At 40.0% G+C, this 26409-nt stretch overlaps 1 protein-coding gene across 1 annotated transcript in view; it reads left to right on the forward strand.

Annotated features, from left to right (window-relative positions):
* Positions 1–21866, forward strand: part of COL12A1 (collagen, type XII, alpha 1) — a 59876-nt gene extending 38010 nt beyond the window's left edge. Inside the window, exons 37-51 of the mRNA XM_010076926.1 lie at positions 1870–2019; positions 3181–3258; positions 3892–3978; positions 4836–4889; positions 5375–5470; positions 6635–6688; positions 8017–8070; positions 8284–8337; positions 9447–9518; positions 15562–15597; positions 15707–15773; positions 17354–17542; positions 18603–18671; positions 19646–19816; positions 20958–21866. Coding sequence (XP_010075228.1) covers positions 1870–2019; positions 3181–3258; positions 3892–3978; positions 4836–4889; positions 5375–5470; positions 6635–6688; positions 8017–8070; positions 8284–8337; positions 9447–9518; positions 15562–15597; positions 15707–15773; positions 17354–17542; positions 18603–18671; positions 19646–19816; positions 20958–20968 — 1242 coding nt within the window. The 3' untranslated portion in view covers positions 20969–21866. The remainder of the gene's footprint in view (positions 1–1869; positions 2020–3180; positions 3259–3891; positions 3979–4835; positions 4890–5374; positions 5471–6634; positions 6689–8016; positions 8071–8283; positions 8338–9446; positions 9519–15561; positions 15598–15706; positions 15774–17353; positions 17543–18602; positions 18672–19645; positions 19817–20957) is intronic.
* The last annotated feature ends 4543 nt before the right edge of the window (positions 21867–26409 follow it).

The raw sequence follows: 26409 nt of genomic DNA on the forward strand, positions 1-26409 counted from the left end.
CATTGCTGTTTGAACATTTTCAAACTGGTGATCCCATTCAGCATTCTAATGTATATTTGCCTCTCCTAAGTTTTGTGTATAAATGAAAATGCAGCAGTATGCATTCACTGTGCAGATGTCATTTGCTTTATTTAGTGACAAATACTGACATTCTAGTAGAAGGACTTGCACACGTTGGGTACCTTTCAGAATTAGTGACATCGGTGATGAGTTTAAACTGTTTGATGCATTAGTTAACCTGTAAAATTTAGTCATATAATAAAATGACTGAGATATATTGATCTATAAATTGTAATGAATTTAAAGTTTTTGGCATGGTCCATATTTTATTTTGTGGAGAGTTTGGTATGTAATACCAAAGTGTACTTTGGACATGCTCAGTTATCTTAGCACTATTTTTTAATTTGGTCAATGAACAATGTTAGGAATGTTAATTAAAAAACCACTTTTATACACAGCACTGAAAATTGAACTGGGATGCCAACTGAATTTCAGATAACAAAAAATTAGGGCAGTTTCAAAAGTCTTAATTCCAATTATATAAAGCATAAGCACATAATGTTTAAAAAGTTTTAGATAAGCTATGCTGATGCCTTGGATACAAGTCCACATGGGAAAATATTTAATATAGAAAAAAATGAAAAGAATGATCAGGAGATTGTTCAGGCACTTGTTGACTCAGAACATTTAAGGGAATCTCTGTTTCAACTTCATGCCATTTTTTTAAAGTGGTCATCAAATAGCAATATATTTCTCAAGAGTTATGTACTGGGATAACAGAAACTTTAACATGTAAATACCTAATTCAAGGATTCTTTACTGATGATCTTACCATGTTGATATTTTCACAATTACATAGATGCTTTAATGTTTTATATAAAATATATGCCATATGTAAGGTATATAAAGCCACGGAAACCTTTCTGTTGCCTGAAGATGTTTTTCTGTCAGCTGCATATTACATTTACTAACATGTCAGACCCATGTTTCTTTCTTGGAGACTCCTGAATGTCTTATGTTTTCACAGATATGCAGGAAACTCACTTGCATAACATTCACCATAGGTACTATAAATTTTTGGAACGGTAACCTTTGCTTCTGTTTTGTTTGTTCTTCTGTTTAAGGTTTACTGTGTTTTCTCCAAACACTTCATTCTCCTCTGGTAAACTTACTCTCCCTTTGGAACTGTCATTCCTTTCTCCATCCTAAGTTTCCCTTATTTCCAATAATTAATCTCTTCCTCTTCTTCCCTCTTTCCCCTTATATTGACATGTGTTTTTGTAGCCAAATTTCTCTCATGGAAATTTCTCTCTTGCATCTTCTGTTATTTTGCCTTTTTCTGGGCAGGCTTCTCTGCACACTTCCTGCATCTCAATGCAACTAATGCCTCTGGCTGAGTCATCAGTGGAAACTGAACCTTGACTCTTTGGATCTGGAACAATCTGCTCTCTGAACTGGAGACAGAGTGTATAGCCAGTGGGCAGTCAGAGACTCAGAAACCCCTTGTTTGGTCCCAGCCATCAGAGGAGGACAAGAAGAGCTTATATTCACTTCCTCTCAATAATTTGTCTTATTTTTTAACTTTTATGCCATCTTAAAGCAATTTTCAGGCAAGCTTTTAAAAACGGATTATTGTAGTTCAACCAACCAATTAATTAGTACTTAGTTGTGCCCTTATTGACCTTCAGCACTAATGTCAGAGACTGTCCTTGAGTTTGACTTTTTCCAACAGTTGAAAGTAAAAGTAAAAGCAGGACTACTAGGAAGAAAGTTCAAAACAGTATTACCTAAACAGTGAGATACTGTTAAAGTGTTAAAGTAAATATGCCTATGTGCCTTTTCTAAACTTTGCATTGAACTTTTTTTCAGGTCCATATAGTTGTAACTTCATCAAGTGTTAAGATTTACATTGACTGCAGTGAAATACTGGAAAAACCAATTAAGGAGGCTGGGAACATCACAACTGATGGCTATGAAATACTTGGGAAACTTCTGAAAGGCGATCGGAGATCAGCAACAGTAAGCAACAAACGTTAATCCATTCATTAATGCAAGCCCTTGCAAATTTCTATGGAAAGAGGTTGGAGATTAAGGATTGCTAAGAAACCTGTATTGCACTCAGAGCTTTCAGGTGTCTGTACTGCAAGACCCCATATAGTTAACTGAGAAGTTTTGTCTTGACAGCTTTTCATTCTAGCAGAATTGCAAGAACAAAAATCTAATAGCTGAAAGTTGCAGTCAGGTAAATTCAAGCAAGACTGGACATGTTTGCCTTCTAATAGGGAGAGCAGTTAGTCACTGGAACCATTTGCTCTGGATTCTCTGTCATTGGAAATCTTTAAATGAAGATTTTTTTTGTTGTTTTTTCTAAAAGACATACTCTAATGAAGAGGCTTTAATTCTGGCAAGTCCTATGGTCTCTCTTGTACTGGGTGGTCAGAGTGATGCCCACTGGCTTTATGATCTATAAACCCATAATGAAAAAGTGGCTGCTGCTATGAAGAGCACAGCAATTATCATGATGGACCAACTTTACCTAATACGTAATCAATGCTGTTACCTAGGCTTCATATTAGAAGATTTAAGTCTGCAGTCTGACCCATATGTGCAAACCCTAAGACCTGAAGAAGGTTCTTGGTGCTCACCACCAAATATTGGATTGTATGTATCATAGCTCTTGAGGTGACTGCTTTTACACACAGTCCACCTGAGGTCCTCACTTCAGCCTTTCTGCAGAACCTTTCCTCACTAAAGGCGGTGGAAAGTTCCATGCGTGAATGTGAATTAATGTATGACCCAAGATCTGCAGTCCTTAGAGCTGGTCCAGAAGTTTTTCAGTCAGATTTCATGTTGGAGCGCACAGGCACTCAGATAATGTAGAAGTTCATTGGTGTTACTAATAAAGTATTGCAAAATATTTCTTGAGTCCCTTTCTTTGGTTACCTCTTGCCCCACGATAGGACCAAGCATCAGTGTTTTAAGTTCTTGTAGCCTTATGTAGGCTTGATTTAAAATTTTGTATTGTCTTAAAATAATTTTTCTGTCAGTATCAAAGAAGTGAAAGTCTGAATGATGTACATTAGAAATAAATTGTTTGAGGAGTCATTTTTAATGGTAATGCTACTAGATTTCATAAATAATGTGTCTAGTATCTTTCAAGAGTCTTCTTTTCTTTCACAGTTAGAAATCCAGAATTTTGACATTGTGTGCAGTCCAGTCTGGACTAGCAGAGACAGATGCTGTGATCTTCCTTCTATGGTAAGGATAAATGAACCAGAGGCTATTCAGAAAGCCGTTATTCATATCAAATTTAACAATATCAATATTAGCCTGGTATTATGCTGAAAACACATCTAAATCACAGTTGTCAGAAGAGCCAGTGAGCACCGCTGCATTTCAAAGAAGTTTTGTGTGTCAGGGAGAAAGACTGTAATGCAAGTTGAATTGAGTCCCTTAGGAATGGTGGAAAAAACTTCAGTTATATTTTGTATTTCAGTGGTATTTAAGATCCTAGGTATTATCAATGGAATAACTATATTATTTATTTGATTTAATCTGTTCTTAGACTTGCATTCAAAAAGTAACTAGTTTATTTTTTGTCAGTGCAAGCTGATTGTCTAATCAGTATAAACATGAGAACAGCAGAAATTGCATGTGGATTTGATTTTGCCGGTGCCTCTGTTGTTACTCTCTTGTATAGCTCACAGATAAAATTTGCTAAAAATATGAAAGGTCCTGTAGAAACATTTGGAAACCACTGTTTAGCTGCGAGTTTTACTTGTACTTGAAAACAGGATAGTAGAGAATCTTGATGTTATTGCTGTAGAAAAGTGTGCTGCCACCAAGCACTTTTCTTTAGAAGGACAGTAATAGTTGTGATTGAATTTTCAGAGAGATGAAGCAAAATGCCCAGCTCTTCCAAACGCTTGTACCTGTACTCAAGACAGCGTGGGACCTCCAGGACCCCCTGGACCAGCCGTAAGGAACTGTTCGCAATAGACAGATTTTCTGATTTTTAAATTTATGGAAGTAGTTGTGCATTGGTTGGTGGCTTTGTGAAACAAAGGGCAGTCAGAAAGAGAGTTTCTGTCAGCATGTCCATAACATTGTGATAATCTGTTTCCCTTTCATCTTAGTTTAAAATACAGTTAGGCAGCTCCTATCACCTCTACTTGTTTAGATAATCATCCTTTTCCCGTATTTCCAAAGTGATCCCTGTGAACAGCTCCTCATTGTTTGAGAAGTTGAAAGGATTTGGCCCAATCTCAGTTGTCTTGCACTTCATATACAAGATATTTTTAATGGACTATGCAGCTATTTTTCCTAAATAGAGTCAGGATTTCACTCCAATGAAAGATTCTTTACTCTGTCAGTGAAACAAATTAGTTACTCTCTTTTTTTTTTTTTTTTTTATGTGGAGGGATAATAATCTATGGAATGGATATTCTCCTACCAATTGCTTTTGATATAAGGGAGTGACACTCAGCCCAGTATAGCTACTCGAAGCTATCAGAAATGCTGCATGAGGAATATGAAGCCCAGTTAAGTTGTCCGGCAGTCTGCTAGAGAGGTATCCAGAGATTTTGATTAGTATAAGTTGAAGAAGTTTGTATTTGAAGAAACAAAAATGACAGTGATTTTTCATGGGCTGAATTGGCAAGGCTGAAGATGATGCGGTTTACCTGAGTTTCTGAAACATCCTTTATTCCAGTACTCTTTTTAGCAGTGTGATCTATACATTTCAAAACTTTGGACTTTCACATGAGAATTTGGTAAAAAGGATTAATAATGCACACCAGTATGATGTACCCTTGCTTTCCCTGTATTCAATTTAGGGTGGCCCAGGTGCAAAAGGTCCCAGAGGCGAAAGGGGGTTGACTGGATCGTCTGTAAGTATCTTTCTGGAATGCATCCGTAATGTTGCTACATGCTTACCTGTATGAAAAATTTGTATGCTTAGTTCTATGCTGAGGTAAGAATGGAGATGAAAAATTCAACTGGAAATGTGTCTGTATGTTATTTATGTGCAGCCTACCTTTTTGAGATTATATATGCACAGTTTACATATACATGTAGCCTCAAAGGCGTTGACTACACATCAGGAAACTAGAGGATGGGCATCAGGGTGTTCATACACACTCTGCAGCATTGTTGTCCTTTCCTCTGTACAGAGGAGACAGCTATACTTCTAATTAATACTGCCAGAAGGCGCGTATTGGCCTGAGGCCACCAACATGAGTCACAGAGTGGCTTGCAAAGGGATATGCCACTTGGGCTTATGACTTACTCTAAGTGTCTAACCCAAAAAGATTTTGCAGTTACAGATCTACGAAGAGTTGCCATTTACAGTATTGTTTTATTTTTCTGCTTTAAGGGTCCACCTGGTCCTCGTGGCGAGACAGGTCCTCCCGGCCCTCAAGGTCCCCCAGGTCCCCAGGGCCCCAACGGGCTGTCAATCCCAGGAGAACCGGTGAGGGGTCGTTCTGAGTGTGGGTGGCACCATGTGTGGAGGCAGAGCTGGCCCAGGGGGTTGTGGGCTTGGGAAGAGGGTGGCAGCTTGGACCTAACATTCCTTTTGCCCTGCAGTGCAGTACTACTGTGAAACAAGTCTCTTCCAATACAATATCTTTTTCTGTCCCGAATGTTACATGTGCTTATGGGATGTCTGTGAAGGGACAAAGAAAAGCTTCATCACGATGGCCTAGAGGTGCCAAACAGCAAGAAAGGTCAAACACATTCCTTTACATGTGGAGTACAAGAAATACTTTTGTTACTCACATTCAGTTTGAAAACCTTTGAAGAATGAAAACACCAACAAAACCAACAAAATTCTTGGAAGTTCCCATTAGTTAACAAAGTTAGAGCACTGCTTATAACTTATGTAATTTCATTTTCATATCAATTGCAATTCACAGCGGCAGGCTGTGTTTACAACTTCTTTGATTATTTTTGTGCCATCAGCAGTTATTAATGCTGGATTATCATGCAAACCACTGTGGAAAATAGATATAATATCGTCAAATTTAGCTCATGACGGTTTAGACTGTGCATTTGTACTACAGTGCTGTAGTATACGTGGAACGCAGGCAAGTTGTGAAAGGCAATACATTGCTTCTTTACGTGCACCTTGTGTCCTGGAAGTGTGTAATGCCTTTTAGACCATGGGTTAGAGAAAAACAGTGATACCTTAAAAAGACCAGCCTTTTACCTTTTGTGAGTGTAGACAGCTCCATCCACCAGCTGAGAAAGATAAGGGAGGTTGGGAGAGAACATGTAACCCTTCCCTGCTTCCCTGCTTTCCTGCTGGTGAAGACATTGGTGTCAGTCTCTTTTACTGAAAAGTCCATGTCACTTCCTTTTCAAAGTCTATACCCCATCCAAATATCTGCTTGCCCATGTTTTCAATATAATGTCAACCAGTCATCTTGCACTTGCAAATGTTTGTGAGATGATCGGTATTGCTTCGTTAAGAGGTATAGGTATCTTGATTTATTCCATAATACGTAGTTGGCTTATGGATTCCTTAATTTAGGTATCTTGCAGGAAATACTTTGCATCCATTTACACCAATTAATTATTTTGCTGGCCTGTTTTGTAATTCAGAATGTCTAACAATCATTTATGGAAATTATAGGGTCGTCAAGGAATGAAAGGTGATGCTGGCCAACCCGGACTTCCAGGGCGATCGGTACGTTGACGCTTAGACACGATAATGTTTTTTTACACTATTCCTGATGCAGGCTGGCTGCTGGACAGCTGTCTTTGACATCACTAGGAGTCATGAGCTCTTCTCATACCTTCCTAATCAATAGTTTTGGAAACATAATTATCTTACACTTAGGAATTTGAAACGTAAGAAATAGTAAACCATTCAAAACAGCAAGAGTGAAAGAACAGCTGTACTGGGTCAAGCCCAGTGTCCCTCTGGACAGCTGTGAATGCACAGGGACAGACCCCTGGATTAGCAAAAGTACACTGATAACTCCCCAGGAAGGTCCCTCAACTTCTGACCCCCTGCAATTAGATGTCTTCCTGAAATAAATGCAAAACCTTTACTGAACCCCTCTTCAGCAATGTTGTCTAATTGGTTTCTACTTTTGGAAGTCAAATGGTCTTGAGACATTAATTGTATGCTTTCCGAAAGGAGAAAGTGATATGAAGTTTCACTTACTTGCAGGTTTCTATATTGTAAACTAGGATTAGTTTTTGAGGAGAAAAAATAAGGGGTTTTTTGGATAATCAGCCAGATTTGGATAAACTAAGGTCATTGATCTGCACCTGTGGTGAGTTATAGACATTTAGGGAGTAGTAATGTCCTGGAGAAAGCAATGCTACATTGAAGTGTACAGTGAGATCCCCCAGAGAAGGGGGAAGAACATTACAACGTGATGCAAGGCCTCTCAATATCCAGTTCCTGCAGCAGTGATACTGATCCTACCGAGTGCTGGGTGAAATTGTTCCTGAGTGTCCTCTAATGTAGCCTGCCTGTTCAATTTTAGGGTTTATTCTCTACCTAGAAACTACAAGGAACAGAAACTGAGAATTTAGAATGTGCACAATGAAGCAGCAGAATGTTAAAAAAATAGGACAATAGGGTGAAAAGAGTAATAAAGGAAGAGTCCAATTGTTGTTTCTTTAGATACACTCTGATGGATGACTGCAGCTAGACTTTAGCACCAGGTGTGAAAGGATTAGCTGACATCTGTAAGTCACGCTTGTAAAGGCAATAAACCAGATTTGTCTGTTTTATGGGAGCAGTGCTGAAAATTGTTTTTGAAGTTGAATTATGGGCTGCTAAGGGAATGGAAGTAAGAAGCAGAGTGAAGGTGAAGAGTCTTGTATCATATATATGAAAGAAATGGTTTCTCCTAAAGGTTCGTTTTATTTTTGTAAATGCCAAAAAGCAACATTGAAGACAGTTAAATATTTAAATGTGTGCCTGTATACTGGAAAGACTAGCATAGCAGTGATGTTTGTTCTGTCATGGGTACATTTTATTATTCCTTTTCCCTCTAGGGAACCCCAGGTTTACCCGGTCCACCTGGCCCAACAGGACCTCCAGGAGAAAGGGTAAGGTTTCCCCAGTCTTCAAAGACCAAGTAACGGCTCCATAGCCTTCTCCAGGATTAGTTGGGATAGCTGTTTTTATAACTTACATTGTGGATGAATTTTAAAATACAGGCTAGTAGTAATCAGGAGTATTGCAATTACATGAGCTTAAAGGCTATTTTATTCAAGCTACAATCATAGGTTAGTCTCTAATCACGTTTTGTTTTTGAATAGGGTTTCACAGGAAAAGATGGTCCCACAGGTCCCAGAGGCCCACCAGGACCAGCGGTAAATATAATTTTGTCTTTGATATACTCTGAAATAAGAGACCTGAGTCAAGAGAGAGCCACATTGCCATTTACAGTTTCTGTCAAATATCAAATGGATCCTTTGTTTAGTGTCCTAAATGCGTCTGGGAAGCTCTTGGTAAAAGGTGAGCAGAGCGCTGTGTAAAGCATGTCTTCAGAAACATTCGTAAGAGTGGTTTTGAAACTGATTTCAGTGGAAATTAGAGAAGAACAAGTTTACCTGGTTCTTTAGGCATGATCTTTAAATGCATAGCTAGGTCTGCTGAAACCAACCAGCTTATTACTTGTGGTCTAGTGAAAACAAATGCTGTTAATACAAGTTTTTTGTTGACAAGAATATCTGAGGATGAGTTTTTGCTTCAAAAGCTACTTTACTGTGTTCTGTTGGGACCATGTTAGAAGAGGTGCTGGTTGTTAGAACACATCATGCTGGATCGGACAGCCCGAGATAGGCAAGGTGCTGCAGCTCCGTGTTACCAGGTCCAGCCAGTAGTGAGATAGAAGATGTATTCCCAGTAGCACACGTACACAGAGGACACATTGACAACAGGTATGTTTATACAGACAGGAGTCACAAGGGCATGCTGTTATTTGGGATGCTCCCGCTCCCCCATGGTTGTCTTTCTGGTTGTCCTTTGTGGGTGTGCAGATGAGCTTTTATCACATAGCAGCACTCATCTCCTGTCTGTTCGGAATTTGTGTAGTATCACCAGAATGACCTTTATGGACTTCTTGTGGACTTTTACATGGATCACAGACCTGCTAGGTGACGTTAGAAGGCCAAACTGTCTGGTGCTCCTTTAGGAATGTTATTAAGAGCGATACCAAAACCACATAGACACTCTCTGCATCTTTGGACTCAGAAGTGCCTGCTAAACTGGGGTATTATGTAAAAGGACACATTTCCATGAAGAAGCAAGCTATTTTTTCTGGAGGAATGTTTTAAAAGCCTGATGTGTAACCAACAGAAAAAAATAACAGATAGGAGCCATTTTCGGTGTTTCTTTGCACTCAAAACAATAACATTTCTTATTAGCACCTAGGCTGTTGTGGATTTCCACAATTTACTTTACATGTCTTCTGCTCTAGGGTGCCCCAGGAGTTCCAGGAGTTGCTGGCCCAAGTGGCAAACCAGGGAAGCCAGGAGATCGTGGGACACCAGTAAGATAATGATGCACTTATAGTATCAAGTTTAAAATTACAGTCTGTTGATGAATACGAGACTTCTTGCTTTAAATACTTGTCTTGCACTTATGACAGTGGTTAATACAGTGGAGCTGACCTAAGACCACAAGCCTTTTTTTTTTTCAAACAATTTTATTTTTACAGCATGTCATTTTGCTGAGTTTAATAGTTGGGGCTGGAAATTGTGGTCTCTGGTTTCCACGGAAAAGATCATAGGCTATTATGTGCCAAGACGTATATTCCTACACTGCATCAGCATGAAGAACTGGGTCAGCAAAATGACTGGAAAGTCTTTATATTTGTGCATGTGTCTGTGTAGTAAAAGTGGAACACTGCTGAGGGGGGACAATTTTTGATAATGTTACATAATCAGTTCTGGTTTGCAAATGTTTTGCGTTTTTTACAATGTGATTTTGAAATTGTTTGGGGGTTGTTTCTGTGGGCTCTATTCAAACCTTTAAAGTTAAAGTACATCCTGAATAGAGAGAAAGAGCAGGAGGTGCTGCCTTCTACCACCAGTTTCAGGAGAAATTTGAATTGATTCATTTATAAGATCTCTGAGAAATTATGCTTGAGTCAGGAGTGGAGACAGCAACTGAAAAAGTCTTTCATTGCTTGTACCTTAGAGTCCGTCAATAAGCCAGAATTCTCCATCCTGCTCCAGTGTCATTGTGTGTATGACAGCTAGGTAATTTGGAAGAATATATGATAGGCTGGGCAGCTTGATGGGGATGAAATTGAAGTTCCCAGGAGCACCTGGTCATTTTCACATACACACACTAAATTCACACTGTGTTTGCTAGCCTATAAATCCCATTTCTCCTTGCAGTAGAGGACATTGAGTGTCTTAGGAAAGCACTGACTCTTTCCTGCCTTTAGACATACATTGCTAATGTGATTCTCCTGCCACGTCAGATGCTTGATAGACCTAGCTGGGGCACAAGGTGCTGCGGCTTGTTCACAAGTGAGCATCAAACTACCAGGTGAATCTGAGTTTTCCTTCAGCTGGAACACTGGGCAGCTGACCCAGTTAGCAGAGATCTTCTGCAGGTAAATAATGTGCATAGAAGGAAATGTGGCTACAAGGTTCAGTGCTTTTGTGAAGCAAGGCAGTCAGCTCCTGTCCAAGCACCGTGTGTAAGTTCTCCTACACTCTCATCTTGAGAGTTCCTTTCAGTTAGAAATATTTTTTTTCCAATTATTGCCCTTTCTTGTAGTGGGACACTGCGTATCATAGTTACCATTTCTTATGTTTCTAGAACAGAACCCAGCAGATGCACCTTGCACAGATGTTTTATCAGACTCCTGGCGGACAGAATTTCAATGCTTTCCTTTGTGTCCACTATTAGAATTGCCAAAGGTGCAACCTTATGGCCAAATGCCACTTGCAGTGTCCTGAATCAGGCCTGCCTGAGTGCCTAACATCCTGTCCTGGAGAAAGATAGTAAGGCTTCACATTGCCTCTGGGAAATACAAGGAGTAAATAATTTTCAACTACAGCCTGCCGTTTTTTCTTCTACCTGAACAGTCTGTATTGTTGATACTGTGCAGCACAAGTATAGACCCCTACAAGGCTAGAAACATTACATCCCGGGAAAGGATGCAGTTACATGGAAATTATGAGGAGCCGTAGTGTTGCAAAGACATTTCCAGTGAGTACGGTCAATTGGAGCTCTTTCCTGACGTGTTAAATACCACCAACGTGCTAAGCTGGGGCAGACCACACCGTGAATGTGGCTGTGAACATTTCTCTACCTCAATGTGTACTTATACGAGAAAAAGTTGGTAGTTGAAGCGTTAGCTCAATTTTCATGGACGTAGGAAATTTGACTTTATAATCTACTTGGAAGTACTTTAAAGAGAAACATGAATTTTTTTTCAGCGTAGTAACAAAACCAAGAAAGAAACAGTAAGAACACAAATGAGTCAGTAAGTCTATTGAGAATTGAGCACTGGCTATCCTGGAGGAAACTGGTATATCTGTCCCCTGTCTGCTCAAGCATGGAGTGAGGGTTTGGTGACAGTCCATACGTATATCGCAGGGTAGCAACCAGCAAGGGTAAGAAAGACTCATGAAGCTAAAAGAGGATATTGGCTCAAGAAGAAATGGATATACGTTTTCTGTGGATAAATGTAGTGGGAAATAGAAGAACTTGCTCTATCAGAGAAGAAAATTTCCAATGCTGTTGTTTGATAGGTGTGAGGCTGAAAATGGTAACGGATGGGTAGGCAGACTCAGTCATCTTCAGGTGGAGCTGTCTTGTTTCTAGACCAGACTGTGACAACAGGCTCTGGCTTTGGTGGTCTGGAAGGTCCCCAGGAAATAGTGCAAGGCATTTAAGGCATTTACGTTTTATTAGAAGGTGCTAGTAGATTGATGCCTCCAGGACTAAACAGCCTGTGAAAACCTTTAGAAGGTAATTCCAAGCACGTAAGGGAGGTGGTTGTTGTGAGTTAAGTGCAGGTGTTGGGTATTTTCCACTCTCTGCTGACATGTGTTTGCTGAGCTTGTGTCCATCTGTGCAGACATCCTGGATGAGTTCTCAAAACGGCTCTGCTTTGGGAGAAGCAAACTGATGGTTCTTGTGGGCAGTAAATGTTGTTTTGGGGAAAACAATTGAGTGCATTATCTTTTAAAGTAAAAATAGCAAAATTTCCTTTGATTTGTCCTTCTTCAGCTGTAGAACTTTGCTGCAGCCCCAGCCTTCATCCCACAGCTCAGAAAAATCCCACGTCCAGCATAAACTAGCTTTTCCTCACACTGACCCCAAGTAACTCCTCCATTGCAGGATATCAACAAAACAGAATTTCAGCAGCAGCTGCTGCTTCTCAAAATGCTGGCAAGCATTTGGCTAAATTGCATGGTTTCATCTATTAAAAGAAAATAAACTGAAATTTAAGAAGAATATAACCAAGTGGGAGGAAGATGCGAATAGCAACTCAGCAATTGCAGTTGTGATTATTTTTTGGAAATTATGTTTCTAAAATATTCAGGTGGAAAATGAACTTTGTTGTTAACATAACCAGTCAGCCCCTAATCTTCAAATTTTAAAATTAGTTGGAATAGGCTAGAGATTTCCACTCATAAGCCTGAATCAATGCATCCTTGCAAGGTCACAAATTGAAGAATGAAGCTCACTTGGTTTCAATTAATTGTGGAATTGACTGTGTATCGCTTACAATTCAGGAATGGCCTATGGCATTTTTCTAGCTGGGGGACCTTTGTTGGCAATACTTTGGGGCAATATTGTGCTTTTGTTACCAGGGCACCTTCCTGTCTTACCAACATGGCTTGTGGCTGAAGACAGCCTGAGGAACTTTTCTTGACTGGTCAGCAAAAATATTTCCAGAAATAGTATATATGATTTGAACATTTTATGTTTGCTTCTTTTTTTTTTAATTTTCTGTGTTTAGTTCTGGTGTGTGAATGTTCTAGCAGGTGAATCCATTGGAACATGGCACCTAAGTAATGATTAGACTGTTTCTGCTATAGTAGACCGGAAATCTGATTTCTAAAACTTGCGCTTAATGAATAAGCATTAGCATTTACCACAATGGTAATTATTAGAGAATGAAAGTAGAAATTTAATATTTTTCTGATGGTTTTCATTGTTATGGTTTATTTATGTTGTGGCATTTACAAGTCCATGGTCTGTTTCAGCATGTGGCTGTGCTCAGCTAAAACTAAAAGACAGACCTGTTCCCTGTGGACTCACAGCGTAGAGAGAGATGAAGGAGAAAGGGAAAGAATATTAACAAGTTTGATGGGTATATTGTGTACATACTCGTAATTGTCTCGTTGGTGGCATAATTTATTCCAGTGGCACATTTCTGGTGTTGCCACTCTAAATCTTTCATTGGAGTCCATACCGTTAATTTGGCATGAGCCATCTGCTATGCATGGTGCAAATGTACCATTTGCCGACTGCTTGACTCACTGATAGATGAGCTGCCTCGCGGTTGCTGTGGCATGTCCTGGGGTAGCTGCATGCACCACTGCTGCAGAGGAGCTCAGATAGGCATGCTGAGCTCACACTCTGACATACCCCAGGGGAACTTGTTTGCCCGAAACCTTGGGGAAGTCTACGAAACAGTGCCACCACCTTGGAACTGTATCCACTGTGACCTCAGCGGAATGGCTTGTTGTCTCGTGTTGTTGAAATTGATTGCGGGCGCTGCAGGAAGGCTATGAGAAACAGCTGCAGCCCACACTGAGCCTGTGCGTTGGTGATGGTGATAAACAGGCTCCTCAAAGAAACACTGCGATGTAAAGAGCAGTAATGCTTCGGGTGTGTGTGACTGTGTGGAGAGCCATGCAGAGCAGCAGATGACCAGACTGGCCTTTCACCTTTGAAATATGCCTCATGTTCAAATAGTAGTTTAGGCTACACGTGAAAATTGGTTTGAACTCATACTCGCCCCTTTTTGCTTGCCTAACAAAGCTCCTGCAGTCCTTGGACACGTGCTGGCAGGTGAATTTCCAATTGATTTTTAGAAGGACTCAGCTGTGGCCCAACTCTGTGTCCACTGAGGTCACCTGGAAAACTCACACTGGCCACTTCAGGAGCCAGAGTTTGGGGCAAAGTTTTGTTTGTACCACCCTGAAATTTGACACATGGCATTTGTCACAGCGAGTGTTCAAGAGCATTGGAAGGGCTGTTCGTTATGGATACCTAACCAGGTCTTGCAATAAATGCAGTTTTCTTTTCTTTTTTTTTTTTTTTTTTAAATTTTGTATTTTGATGTCAAAATTAAAATAATAGTCTTAAAACACTTTGCAGGTTTTTAGTTTTTTTAAAAAGATGACCTAGTGGATAAAACAAACGACTGTGAATCTAATTTTCTACTTATTTTAAATGGGCATCTGCACTTTTTACAGTGGCCAAAATCACGTCAAATAGACCAAAGCAAGTTATAAACATCCTTATGAGATCACTGCTGTCTGTTTTGAAATATCTTTAAAATCCATCATCATCCATCCATCAAGCATTGTAATTACAGTTTCTTTGGAAAGCATGGCTCGCTCTCTCTTGATGTTTTTCTTTGCTGGCAGTGGAATGCAAACACGAGGCTAAAATCTCAAAGTGTTGTGTGAGAGGTGCACACACAAAGTTTTGTTTGCAGAGTAGATTGTGTGTGCATCTCTCCAAGTCAGCATTTAAGAATATTTTTACAGTGTACCTGATATTTTTCCAGCCATAGGTGCATACATATATAAAAACTAGAATCAGTCCTTCTGGTTGACTTCTTACATAGTATTCTTGAAAACCAAAAAAAACCTGCAACAACCAGTAGGGTGTTCAAATGCAAATGGAAATTGCTGTCAGACAAAAGCTAGCTCCTGACACATGTCAATAATTATAAAGTAGGTCAAGCTAGGACTTCTGTGAGACTGTTTTAAGACTAGAAATGGTTGAGAATTAGCAGGGAAGTTGTCTTTTTAATTAGAATAAGCACTTAATGGCATTTCTCTCCATCTTATGTGTCCTCTCTGCATAGTGCTTTTTTGCTTAACACAGGGTCTGTTTCTTGAGGGTTCAAGGAGACATCAACCCTTCCTAGATATGAGTTATTCTTTCTAGTTCACCCTCCTTAATGATGAGTTGGCTTAAGACTCATATAACTATATGTATCACTCATATATACATATATATATATACATAACTCTTACAAGACCTTTCACCATTTACAGAGATGTGCTGCTAGAAATTCAACTTTAAAATTGCCAGTGCAGTCCCAGTGTCAGAACACGTTGGTTTCGTTGGCCCTCGTTTGAGTTTTTCCTTCAGATCTTTTTCTTCTGCATCTCTCAATGTGTTTGATCATACACGAAAGATCATTGCTTGTCCGTTATTTTCTGGCACCTGCTTTAGCATCTGTGAAATGTAAAGTTCAAAGAGGACCAGATCTGTCTTCTTGGAGGAGTCAAATATTTTCTAAAATTGCATGTCTCAAACCTATAGGTGAGGTGGAATAACGTAATCCTTTGGTTGTTTTATTTTTACTTTATTTATTTTAGGGTGCACCTGGAATGAAGGGAGAAAAAGGTGACAGAGTAAGTCTGCTTTAAAGTTAGTTTTTCTTGGATTTTTAAGTTAAACACTATGTCTTTAAAAGCACAGACACTTGCTAATAAAACACTTGGTTTGGTTTTGATTACTTAGGGTGACATTGCTTCCCAGAACATGATGCGAGCAGTTGCCAGACAAGTTTGTGAACAACTGATAAATGGTAAACAGTGTTGCTTGCTTTGTTTCTGCTACTAGTAATTTACTACTTTGCTTGTTAAAAGAAAAAACAATGGTTTAAATTTAAGGTGAGGGATATTGGCCGCAGAGCATAACAGGAGCTTGAGTAATCTGATAGCTGTCCAATGGCAAGGATTTGGTGGAAAAAAATGTAGCACTAAATTTTTTCCGGATCCAAATGGCTAGCTTGATCATGAGCTAATCTGTGACCTTTGGAAATACACATGCCAGTCTAATACTCTGTAAAAGGAAGGTGACTTTGCTTTTGTCGGTCTGGTCCAAAGCTATTTTATCTTTGTAATTGAATCAGTATACGCCTTGTCATTAAACATGTCTTATCTTCAGGAGGAGAGAAGCGGTGAGAAAAAGGATGCTCACTGCAGGTACTTTGCTAGCAGGAAAAGACAGATCAGTGGTGGGTAAATACTGTGCACAGAATCAGCTGTGCTGTGCAAATAAAAATTATATTTTTTTTGGTAAGGACTCCAGATAGAATTTCAGTCCTCTAGTGCAGCACAGTACAGCTCTGCAGCCCATGACAGTGTTCGCTGCAGAGCTGTCTCCCTGTCCCCGAGGCAGTGCTTTTGCTGTCTGCAGACCTACCGAGGAGGACACAGACAAATATGCCATAAATCGTTCTTAATATTATTTCATAGAAATAGAGATAAGGGCAAGTGCTGGCTGAGGCAAGCAGATAGATCTTTTGGATCATTAAAGATGCTTGCGCACAGGGAGGGGGCCAGTACGTCCTTTGAAATGTCTGTGCTTGCTGGTACTTAAAATGTGTCTGTTAGTTGGCCATTGCAGAGGAGGGGAAGTACATTCAGAAATGTATGAGGCTTATGAATAAAGACGTCTTATCTTAGATCTTTTACCGTCTATTTTTTTTTTTTTTTAACATCCCTGCCTTATTTTTGTTGTATCAGCTCACCTCTCCAGGGTTATGCTGGGACTCGCACATTACACTATCCAGGGTTAGATGTGGCCCCCCATTGAGGGCTCCTTTCTCCATAGCTGCACGGTCCTGCTCCTCAGGCACCTTTCTTCGGAAATGAAATTTGCCTGTATGCAGAAAACATGTAGGTACAAGCCTGTGCCTTCTAAGAAAGCAACTTCAGAGGCTGTGTGCCGCCAGATCTACGGGTGAATAATTTATTTTGTGTTTGTGGTGGATTCAGAGCGCTGAAAGTACGTGGAAATGGGATACTCCACCTTCTGTTCTTCAGAGTAGAAGCTCTAATTAGAGTTCTCGGAGCAAGAATATTGTAAACAAATGCTTATTTTGTGACTTTTATTGCTTAAATTTCTTTTTTGTTAATGTTATTGGCTTTCAGAATCCCCCTTACCTTTCTTCCCTCCCTCCTCCGTTTGTGTCCTGCCTTCTTATCAGACATTCGTTTCAGTCTTCCTAATTCAGCTGAACAAGTTTCCTGCTAATGTATTGAATGGGAGCAAAGATAGGATTTAGTGAAGAGAGATAATTTGTTATTCCTTCCAACTCTGATAAAAGACTTTTACTCATTTCACATGGTTTGTTGAACCATTTTTTCTTTCATTTTGAAGGTCAAATGAGCCGATTCAATCAAATGCTGAATCAAATCCCAAATGATTATTATTCAAACCGTAACCTGCCAGGGCCACCAGGGCCACCTGGTCCCCCAGGAGCTGCTGGGACAAGAGGAGAGCCTGGACCTGGGGGAAGACCAGGATTCCCAGGGCCTCCTGGTGTCCAAGGACCACCTGGTGAAAGAGGTGAGTAAATTCCAAGGCAGCTGTGTGTTTTCCAGTGGACGTAGGGCAGAGGCTGCCAGAGGAGCAGCATGATCCCTTTACCATGTCAGAGTAGGAAGCTCACACCTAGCGGTAGCCTGTTGGGTCGGTTGGATTGCCTGAGGGACACTGGCGTTCTGGAGGACAAGGTTAATTACATCAGTGCTTTCCTCTGTCTCTCCCTTGCTCATATTTCACGAAACACAAGTTGGTGTAACGTTTTGGCTGCTGCCTCAGGCTTCCACAGGATATCCTGGGAAAGTGAATATTCTCAGAACTCTTCTGGCACTGCACGGCTACATCTTGAAAGGCTGTTTGAGTAACAGAACTCCTTGCAAAACGCTGATTAAGAGAAAACTAATCATTACCAAGAATAAAAACTAGGAGTTGAAAGAATTAGGTCTCCATCCTTGGCTCTTTGCAGTACTCTGAGAGAGAGAAGTGACTCTGAGCTGAGTTTGATGGATAAACTTATTTTGTAGCTACCTTGGATCCCTGCAATGACATGGAGTAGTATTGGAGTATGTTGTGGCCTTTGCTTATTCCAGCTGCTCTACAGGAGCATAGACTCAGTACTGTGTTTTCTAGCATATATTTTAGTATAATATTAAAAAAACACAGGAAAATAATCAAAGAAGAATGAGTTATTGAATTCTGCTCTTTCTTAACTGATTTCATCATAACTGTTTCTAAGAAAGTGTAAAGCATCCTTTACAGCAGAAGTGTGCAAGCTTGAAAAGACCTTCCTTTGTAGTTTAAAATAATAAAGTTCTGTGGTGTTTTAAGTATCTCAGAGACTTTTCTATGTTAGAGAAAGTTTATTCACACTAAATTACCTCTGCATCCTGCTTCATTTTTAGCTTAGTATATTTATATCCAAATTATTTTCCCAAATGCACACTTGAACATCTGTACAAAATAAGGTTTGACCAGCCTTGTTGCTTTAATAATAGGAACTAAATATTAATATAAATGAGAGAGCATGAAGAAATATTTGTTGATGTGGTTTCCTTCCTTTGGTTTTTTTTTTTTTCCTCTGTAGGAATGCCTGGAGAGAAAGGCGAAAGAGGGACTGGATCTCAAGGACCACGAGGTTTGCCGGGACCACCTGGTAAATATTTCTCGTTTTATCGGATTACAGAAAAGTAGGAGAAAAATACAACATTTCTTCATAGAGAACCAGGCTATATATGGTGAATGAACATGCTTTACTCTGTCCACTTCATGTTTTTGACATATACTAGAGATTGCTGGAAACCCCTGCAAAAAAGGGCCGTTTAGAAAGATTTTTTGAGGTGGTAATAGGTATTTATCTTTATCTTGTAATTTACTCATCTGGCATGCTTGCTTTTGTGTGAAAATGTATTTCATGAAAATTTGTCCAAACACTTCCGCAGTATCCAGTTCCATTTTTCACTTGTGATTACAGAACTACAAATTGTCCTGGACTACAAAAATGCTCCCACATGCAAGGTTACCAGATGATGTGACCATTGGTTTTGCTCTTTGTAGCATGCAGTTTTGTTCCCTGATGCCTTGTCAGAAATCAGCTGCATCATTTTTTTCTGCCTGCAGTTGACTGGGCTAAATACGGTTTTCCATTGCAGGACCCGTAAGATGCTCACAGCAATTTGTAGCCCCAGTTACTTGAAGCTCTACTTTTCTGCTAACCATAATAAAACTGGTTCCAAAAAAAACATTACCTCATCTATCCTGGGACTGAAGGCTAGAAGAATTAATGTACTCCTATATTTTAATTGAAATCCAGTGTGCTTGTCTAATCTAGTAGTTTCCCTTGAGATCCTTGTATCTGACACAGAGGAGAAATAAGCCAGAGAATTCATTGAAGTTTCTTACTTGGCTCAAAGCTTACTAAATCAGTTTCTGTGAGTACATCCTTAAATAAGCCACACACAGGGAAGCAACAAATGATGAGTCACATTTCTAGTTTTCCTTTGTTTTTCTTTCTGTTAACCCCCATATAGCAACAACGTGTTTTCTCACCAGGGGCTTGGCCTGGTCTGTGTAGTCTAGACAGCAGGAAATCTAGAAAACAAACCACCAGCATTTCAATTCTAAAATTAGGTCCCCAAGGAGAATCTAGAACTGGCCCACCAGGCTCCACAGGATCACGAGGACCACCAGGGCCACCAGGTCGTCCTGGAAATGCGGGTATTCGAGGTCCACCGGGGCCACCAGGGTATTGTGATTCATCCCAGTGTGCTAGCATCCCTTACAACGGCCAAGGATTCCCAGGTAGGTTATGAACAGCTTCACTTGCCCCCAGTAGCCTTGGCAGATGTCCTGTTCATATTGAGCTGCTTTCCATGAGGCAGTCCTGCTAGCCTGGACACCCTGGCTCAGGAGGACATGGCTGCAGTGAGCAGAGCTGCCCCATTGTCAGGTGCAGGTCTATGAGCAGGCATTTGGACTTTGATGCCAATATACTTCATGTTATGTGTGATGAGCTTGAAATAGGAAGTAGTAGCAAAATGTTTTAGTCTTTTTTTTTTTTTTAAACATAGATGGTTAGTAATTGATAATGTTGCTTATAGGATTTAAGTGACCATTTTCTTCTTCTTGTTTTTTCCCCTCCATCCCCACCCCTTCCAATCGTCTTCAGAACAAGGTTGAATTCTCCATGTTTCTCTTGAAAAATAAAGAGAATGCTGTGGTTGGCAATTTCCGTGTGTCTCTTTTTGAGCAATGTCAGGATTATTTATTACAAAATTGATACCTGAAACAAATTTTTTCCACGAAGGATATCCATTCGGTGATACAGTGCAGATAACTGAAAACCACCACTGTCCTACAATTTCTACCGAGTTAAAACCCACGGAGTTTCTGATTAGCCCTGGGTCGCATCAGCCGTCTACTCTGTGATATAGCTCAAAACAGTAGGAATCAAAATAAAGGGTGACAGCGGCCACCAGTTTCTGACTGGGAAGATTCTAATGTATTTTAACATAGGGATCCTGCAGGACCACAGTATTGTTAACAAATTAATATGTATGCATTGCAACGTCTCAAAATTAGTGTATGTGATACTACTATTGGATATGGTTTGCTGTTAGTGTATTGTGCATGTACCCATGAAAAGAAAAAAAGAGAAAAGATATATATATATGTATATGTACACACCTGTGGGCTCAGCGCTGCTGGTCAAAGAGACAGGTGGCTGTGCAGATCGCACTCAAAATTCTTATTTAAACTAAAAAGAAATGAAAAATTGTGCCTGTGATTCAGCAATGCTCTCCTTTCCAGTAAGCAGCTATGTATACATATATAAATATATGCCTATGACTTAACTGTAATGTACTTAGTTGGATGAAAGTATGTTTTTGCACATCAGATGGACTTTTTAAAAAAGACTAACATCATCTTTGACCTGTTTCAGGTTTCGGCTAACATTTTCTAAGTCGCCAGTGCTGCTTACAGTTTGAATACATGAAAATCCTGTTTCTGAGATGTTTGCGCACGTGCTTATTAGAAAATGAGTCCGTATGGATATTTCATCACGGATATGGTTTTTGAACCATGTTGGCCTCATAGAATGGGGAGATTCTTTTTACTAACACGACTCGTGAATGAGATAAAGGACAGTGATGTCAATTCCTTAAGCCTGTTGCATTTCAATAATAAAATAGTCTTTCTTTTTTAAAAAAAGACCCAGACCATCCAAAGCCTCAGTGGTGAAGGAGGCTTATAAAACTACTAACCAGCAAAGGTAATGTCGTTAGAAGAGACAGATTTAACCTGGTAAGCGAGAAATGACTTGTGTAAATAGTAAACTAATTGTGGCTTGTAAATGATTTGTACGGGACCGTATCCACTAAAATCTGTTAACAAGTCTAAAAGCCTGCTGCTGCTTGCTACGTGCCAGAATAACATCTTTGACAACTTATGAACCCTACCTGTCTGTTGCTTGTTCCCAACGTGTCTGAATGGGGGCATGTGCCTTTCTTATATGTAACCTTGTTGGATTCTGTAACTGCAGTCATAAATACCAAAGTTTTATAATTATTTTTCTTCTGTTTTGCTGTAGTTTTTGGTGTTCCTGAAGCACCAGCTGTAACTCGGTTTGTTACGAGGAACAGCACAAGAAAATGACGTGTGCTGTATATTGCCGCTGGTGATAGTTGTGTGTACACTGCCCTTCCCATTCTCAGAGAAAATCAGAATATGCCAAACCCACCTCTTTGTTTTACCTGCTCCCTGTCTTCTACTAATTACATAGTCTGAAATAAAGTCCAGTGCTTGGATTTACCGAAGTAGCTGTAAAATATTATTTTTATTTGATTTGCTTTGTTTTTATTATCTTTTAAAATAATTGGTCCCTTGCATAATTTAAGACTCTTTCTGCAATGTTTTTGTGTATTATAAATACAAAGCCTTTCAAATTTAATTTTAAACTTACTATTTTACTGTCAAAAGTATTCATGAACAAAACTGAAAAATCCCCCCAGTGAACTAGCAATTAGTCTCTTGATTCTATGGAAATAAGATTGGGCTAACATTGTGTAGACTGACTTTCATTGTGTTTGTGGATTCAAAGCCATGTGATAACTATTGTGTTCAATCGGACAACTATTTTCAACCAGAACCATACGTGCCTGAAAGTGGACCCTATCAGCCTGAGGGTGAACCCTTCATAGTACCTATGGAGTCAGAAAGGAGGGAGGACGATTATGAGGACTATGGAGTTGAAATGCACTCACCAGAATATCCTGAGCACATGCGCTGGAAAAGGTCGCTGTCAACAAAAGCAAAAACAAAACCGTGAAAGATCTGTGTCTTGTTCTGGTTCCTTTGTCTGGTGGGTTTTCTTTTTGCTATACTTGCATTTGCAGATACTCACAGGGAGAGTGCATAACTTCTTTTGCAATATCGCTTTCTGGTCTTTTCAGATCAGACGCACCCCTGGTGTGTGTCTTGCTTTTGTGGGGATAGCAAGGTGTGTACCTAGAGACTTCACATTGCTCTGGAAATGCTTGTAAAATACTTTTGCTTTTAGTGGCTGAGTACAGGCTAAGATGTGCATTCAGTTATCCCAGTGCTGCCTTTTCATTAAAATAATGTAAAAACAAATAAATAAAAAAAAGAAAACCAAAAAACCAAAACAAAAATAACCACAGAGCTGCTGCGAATTTTCTGATGACTGTCTGCTTTAGCTCGACTTCAGTTCAGTCAGATCACAGGTCTGCGTTATCTAGTTAAAAAAGAAAGAAACAAAAATTTCCCTCTCCTTCCAATATCATTGTCATTTTCTTCTATTCTTAGTTACACTTTGCAGAGCACATACTGCTCTTATGCATCTCCTTTAAACACCACAAACATTAAGTAGCTGAAACCATAGTATCAACTGGATACAGTTTAATAATGCCTGAAATCTCCTTCTTTGTAGACAGAGAAACATTTATGCCGAATTGCAGTCAACCCTGCAGACATGGAATTGCATGTTCATGTTGTATATTTAGTATGGAATTTTTTTTTCAGAATACTATGTTTCCTAGTTATCGAAAGCAGTTGGAAATTGTTTGCAAGACTATGGATATAGAATTGCTGCTTTTATATTTTAACTGCAAATTGTGAATTTCACTGCCTTATATTATTTATTTCTGAAATGAAAGAGGCATTTTTCAATAAAACTACTGAAAATGTATGTGTCTATCCATTTTTTGAAAGGCACAGTGAGACTGATGTGTGTGTATTCTATTGGGGTTCTTTACTCAATCATGTGGAAATGTCAGGCACCACAGATCAACTAGAATGAGAAGAGTCCTAAGAGAGGTGTTTGGGCTGTGGTATTTAGACATGGGTGGGTGATGGCGGGAGGGGCTTCCTCTGTCTGAGGGGTGAAGGAGACTGGGAACAGATTCAGTCTGCGAGGCGTTTGGTGAAGAAAATGAGAGAGATGCTCTGAGCTTCAGTCGCGGTCGCTTTTGGGGTTTCTGATGGATGGCTGTTGCAGAGAGAAAGACACTTGAACTGCAGTGGGTACCCAAAGCTACACAAGCTCTTAGCTCCTCGTGTGCTGTGAGTATTGTAGCCGCGGCAGCACTGAGTTCAGCATCAGCACATCGCTCACCTGAGGGAGTTGGTGTCTGGTGTTGGCTGAGCTGCGTCCAGCTGGATCTGTCCGTGAGCTGGCTGCTCTCTGGGCACGAAGCCAGATCCATCCACTCAAGCTTTGGTCGTGGTGATGGCTGTAGTGTAGCTTTACCGAGAAAGGGTGGCAGGAGGGATGTGGAAAAGAACAGCAAAACTTACAAGAACAGGAAGATAACTGACCAGAGGAATCACTTGCTAACTGAGGAGGAGAGTGGGCTGGTGGTGATCCTTCCTGCCCAGGGGATCTTAAACAAGGTCTGTCTGAGAAGTGGCGTTCACTGCCGGACCTCCAGCCAAGCCTCTTGCCTTCACTGAGAAAGCTGTCATGCCATTTCGGAAGGTCGTGCAAGACATCTGCCACAGCAGTGAAGTTAAACGTGCAGGCTGGCTTCCTCATCACCGAGTTTTACTCTGCACTGGAACCTGTATGACAAATGTTAGTGTCCACAAATGGAAATTATCCAACACCTCCATAGACTGCCTGCCTGCTTGTCAGTGAAATGAAGTGCAAACAAATAGCATTTCAAAGAGTGATCCTGATTACAGCCATATGCCTTTTGGGCTGTAAGAGAAAAATTATGGGCTGAACCGAGGACCATTTGAAGGAGAATCAAAGCCATTGACTTTTTATGTTTTCTTCTCCCTGCAGAGAGTTAAGTATCGAAAACATGTCCTGCAGTTTGATGTGCAATAAATAAATGCATGTGTCTGGCAGAAAAAAAGATGCTGGTAGTAATTCAGAGAGGTGATTAAAATGTTTCTCTGAGTTGTGTTTACAAATACCAACATCTTGCATTGATCTCCCATCTGTCTTTTTCTGGCATTAGGCATGTCCCTAGGACAAGCTTAACCAGGTGCCCATGTCTTCATGAAAAGGATTCCCTTCTGTCCTCAAACAGAAAGCTTTACCTTATTTAAAGCATATATTTAAAATTATTTTTCTATTATTTCTTCGCAAAATACACCCAGTGCCTTCCAGCCATGGCTTGTATTCTTTGTGTTCTTTGTTAATATCAATCTTAATAGAGATGCTGCGATTTAATTAGCTGGTGGCCTGAATTATTTAAATATTCAGTAAAACCTGACCTTATCGGTAGTCAGTACATTTTAATGACAAAATTCTGCTGACGGATCTGCAGGATGGATCCCAGTTCTGGGATGTGTACTTCCTACAGGCCCAGAATTACAAAGTTTGGGTCACGACCATCTCTGAACTCGAGAGAAGTGCTGATAAGCATTTGTACATCATAAAAGAATCCCCATAATCCCCAAACCTCGTTCACACTTCTTTCACCTGTGTCATAATGTTTGACAAAGGCATCCTTCTTCTGACAGTGCTTTTGGAAGTAAAAAGGACTGGCTCGTGCAAAATATGGAGAAAATACTTGAAATGTCTGGACAACATATAAATGAGTGTTTTCTGGTGGAGGCCAACAGGGAAGAAGAACTCATTTCCAGGAATTCTCCGGGAAACCTGGGGGGTGGGAGTGCGGGTACTGATGACACTTCTGGGAAAGCTGATGCACAGCTGAGCCAAGAAAATCCTGGAGAAATACAGATCAAGGCAAACACAAACAAGTCTGAGTTCCTGACTATCTCATGCACGATGACGCAGTTTACACAGTCTGGCATTTTTAAAGAAGGGAATTGTTTAAAAGCTCAATTTTAGTTGTATATGCATTTTCTCTCATTTTGGCAAAAGCTGTGGCTATGAAGAAGCAGGTGGGAAAGGGCTGCTGCTTGTTTGAAGTTAGGACTGAGCATTGCAGAGAGGACATTAATGAAGACACTCCTCCTGTGTCTCGCAAACATTTGCTCAGAGACCGAGTTCTTTGCATTCCTGATAGGATGGACAGGAAAACCACACAAACACCTGGGCAGTGTTACTGTTTTGTGAAAGCTAAATATTATGGTGATCCATCCTGGAGCGAAGGACAGCATGCGAAGAGCCTTACTTGAAAGAGTGCCTCCTTGAATTTTTATTTCTGGTGTGGTTTTGGATGCCCTAGCGCTGGCTGCACAGAGATGCTGATAAAAGCAGATAAAGGGACAGCGACTGGGTTTGCCAGACAGGAAGAGTTTCAACCAACAACATAAGCAGCTGATCTTTGTTCCCATGAAGGCCCTTTTTGATTTTAAAAAAAAAGTATATTGGTCATAACTTGATCAATCTATATAGATCTTAAGGGCAATAATTCGTTTAACAAGATTCGAAGATAAATGCCACTGTTGAGAGCACGTTAAAGGAGCCACATAGACCTTGAGGTTGTCCGCTACATTTATGGAGTGAAAGAATATGTTGGTATTTTTGCCTGTAACTCAGACCAAAGTTACTAATGGGCAAAAATTCTGGGAGGATGATGTACTGTGAAAACACTTATTATTTTCATGTAAGCTTTAAAAAGAATGCATATAAGAATAAGTACCTTTTGTGTCATTTTACTTTAGATGCCCCAATGAACACACCGAGATGAAGGTAGTTGTATTTCTGGTCTTGAAAGTCAAAAAGATCAGACCAACTTGTAGCCCTCTAGAAAACATAGCTTCTAATAAAGCCTTTTCTTCCTCTGATATTCATCAGATCTCAAAATTTTGCCTTGACCAGCTAATTAAAACATGCACAGCCATCACTTTCACGTTCTAGAAAAAGAGATGGGAAAGAAAGAAAATTCTCATTAAGGCTTTTCCACATCTGAACATTTCTTAGGTGGTTTTCAGTTGAAAAGAACAGACAGCAA

The sequence above is a fragment of the Pterocles gutturalis genome, unplaced genomic scaffold (genome assembly GCF_000699245.1).
Source record: "Pterocles gutturalis isolate BGI_N339 unplaced genomic scaffold, ASM69924v1 scaffold10368, whole genome shotgun sequence".
Taxonomy (NCBI): domain Eukaryota; kingdom Metazoa; phylum Chordata; class Aves; order Pterocliformes; family Pteroclidae; genus Pterocles; species Pterocles gutturalis.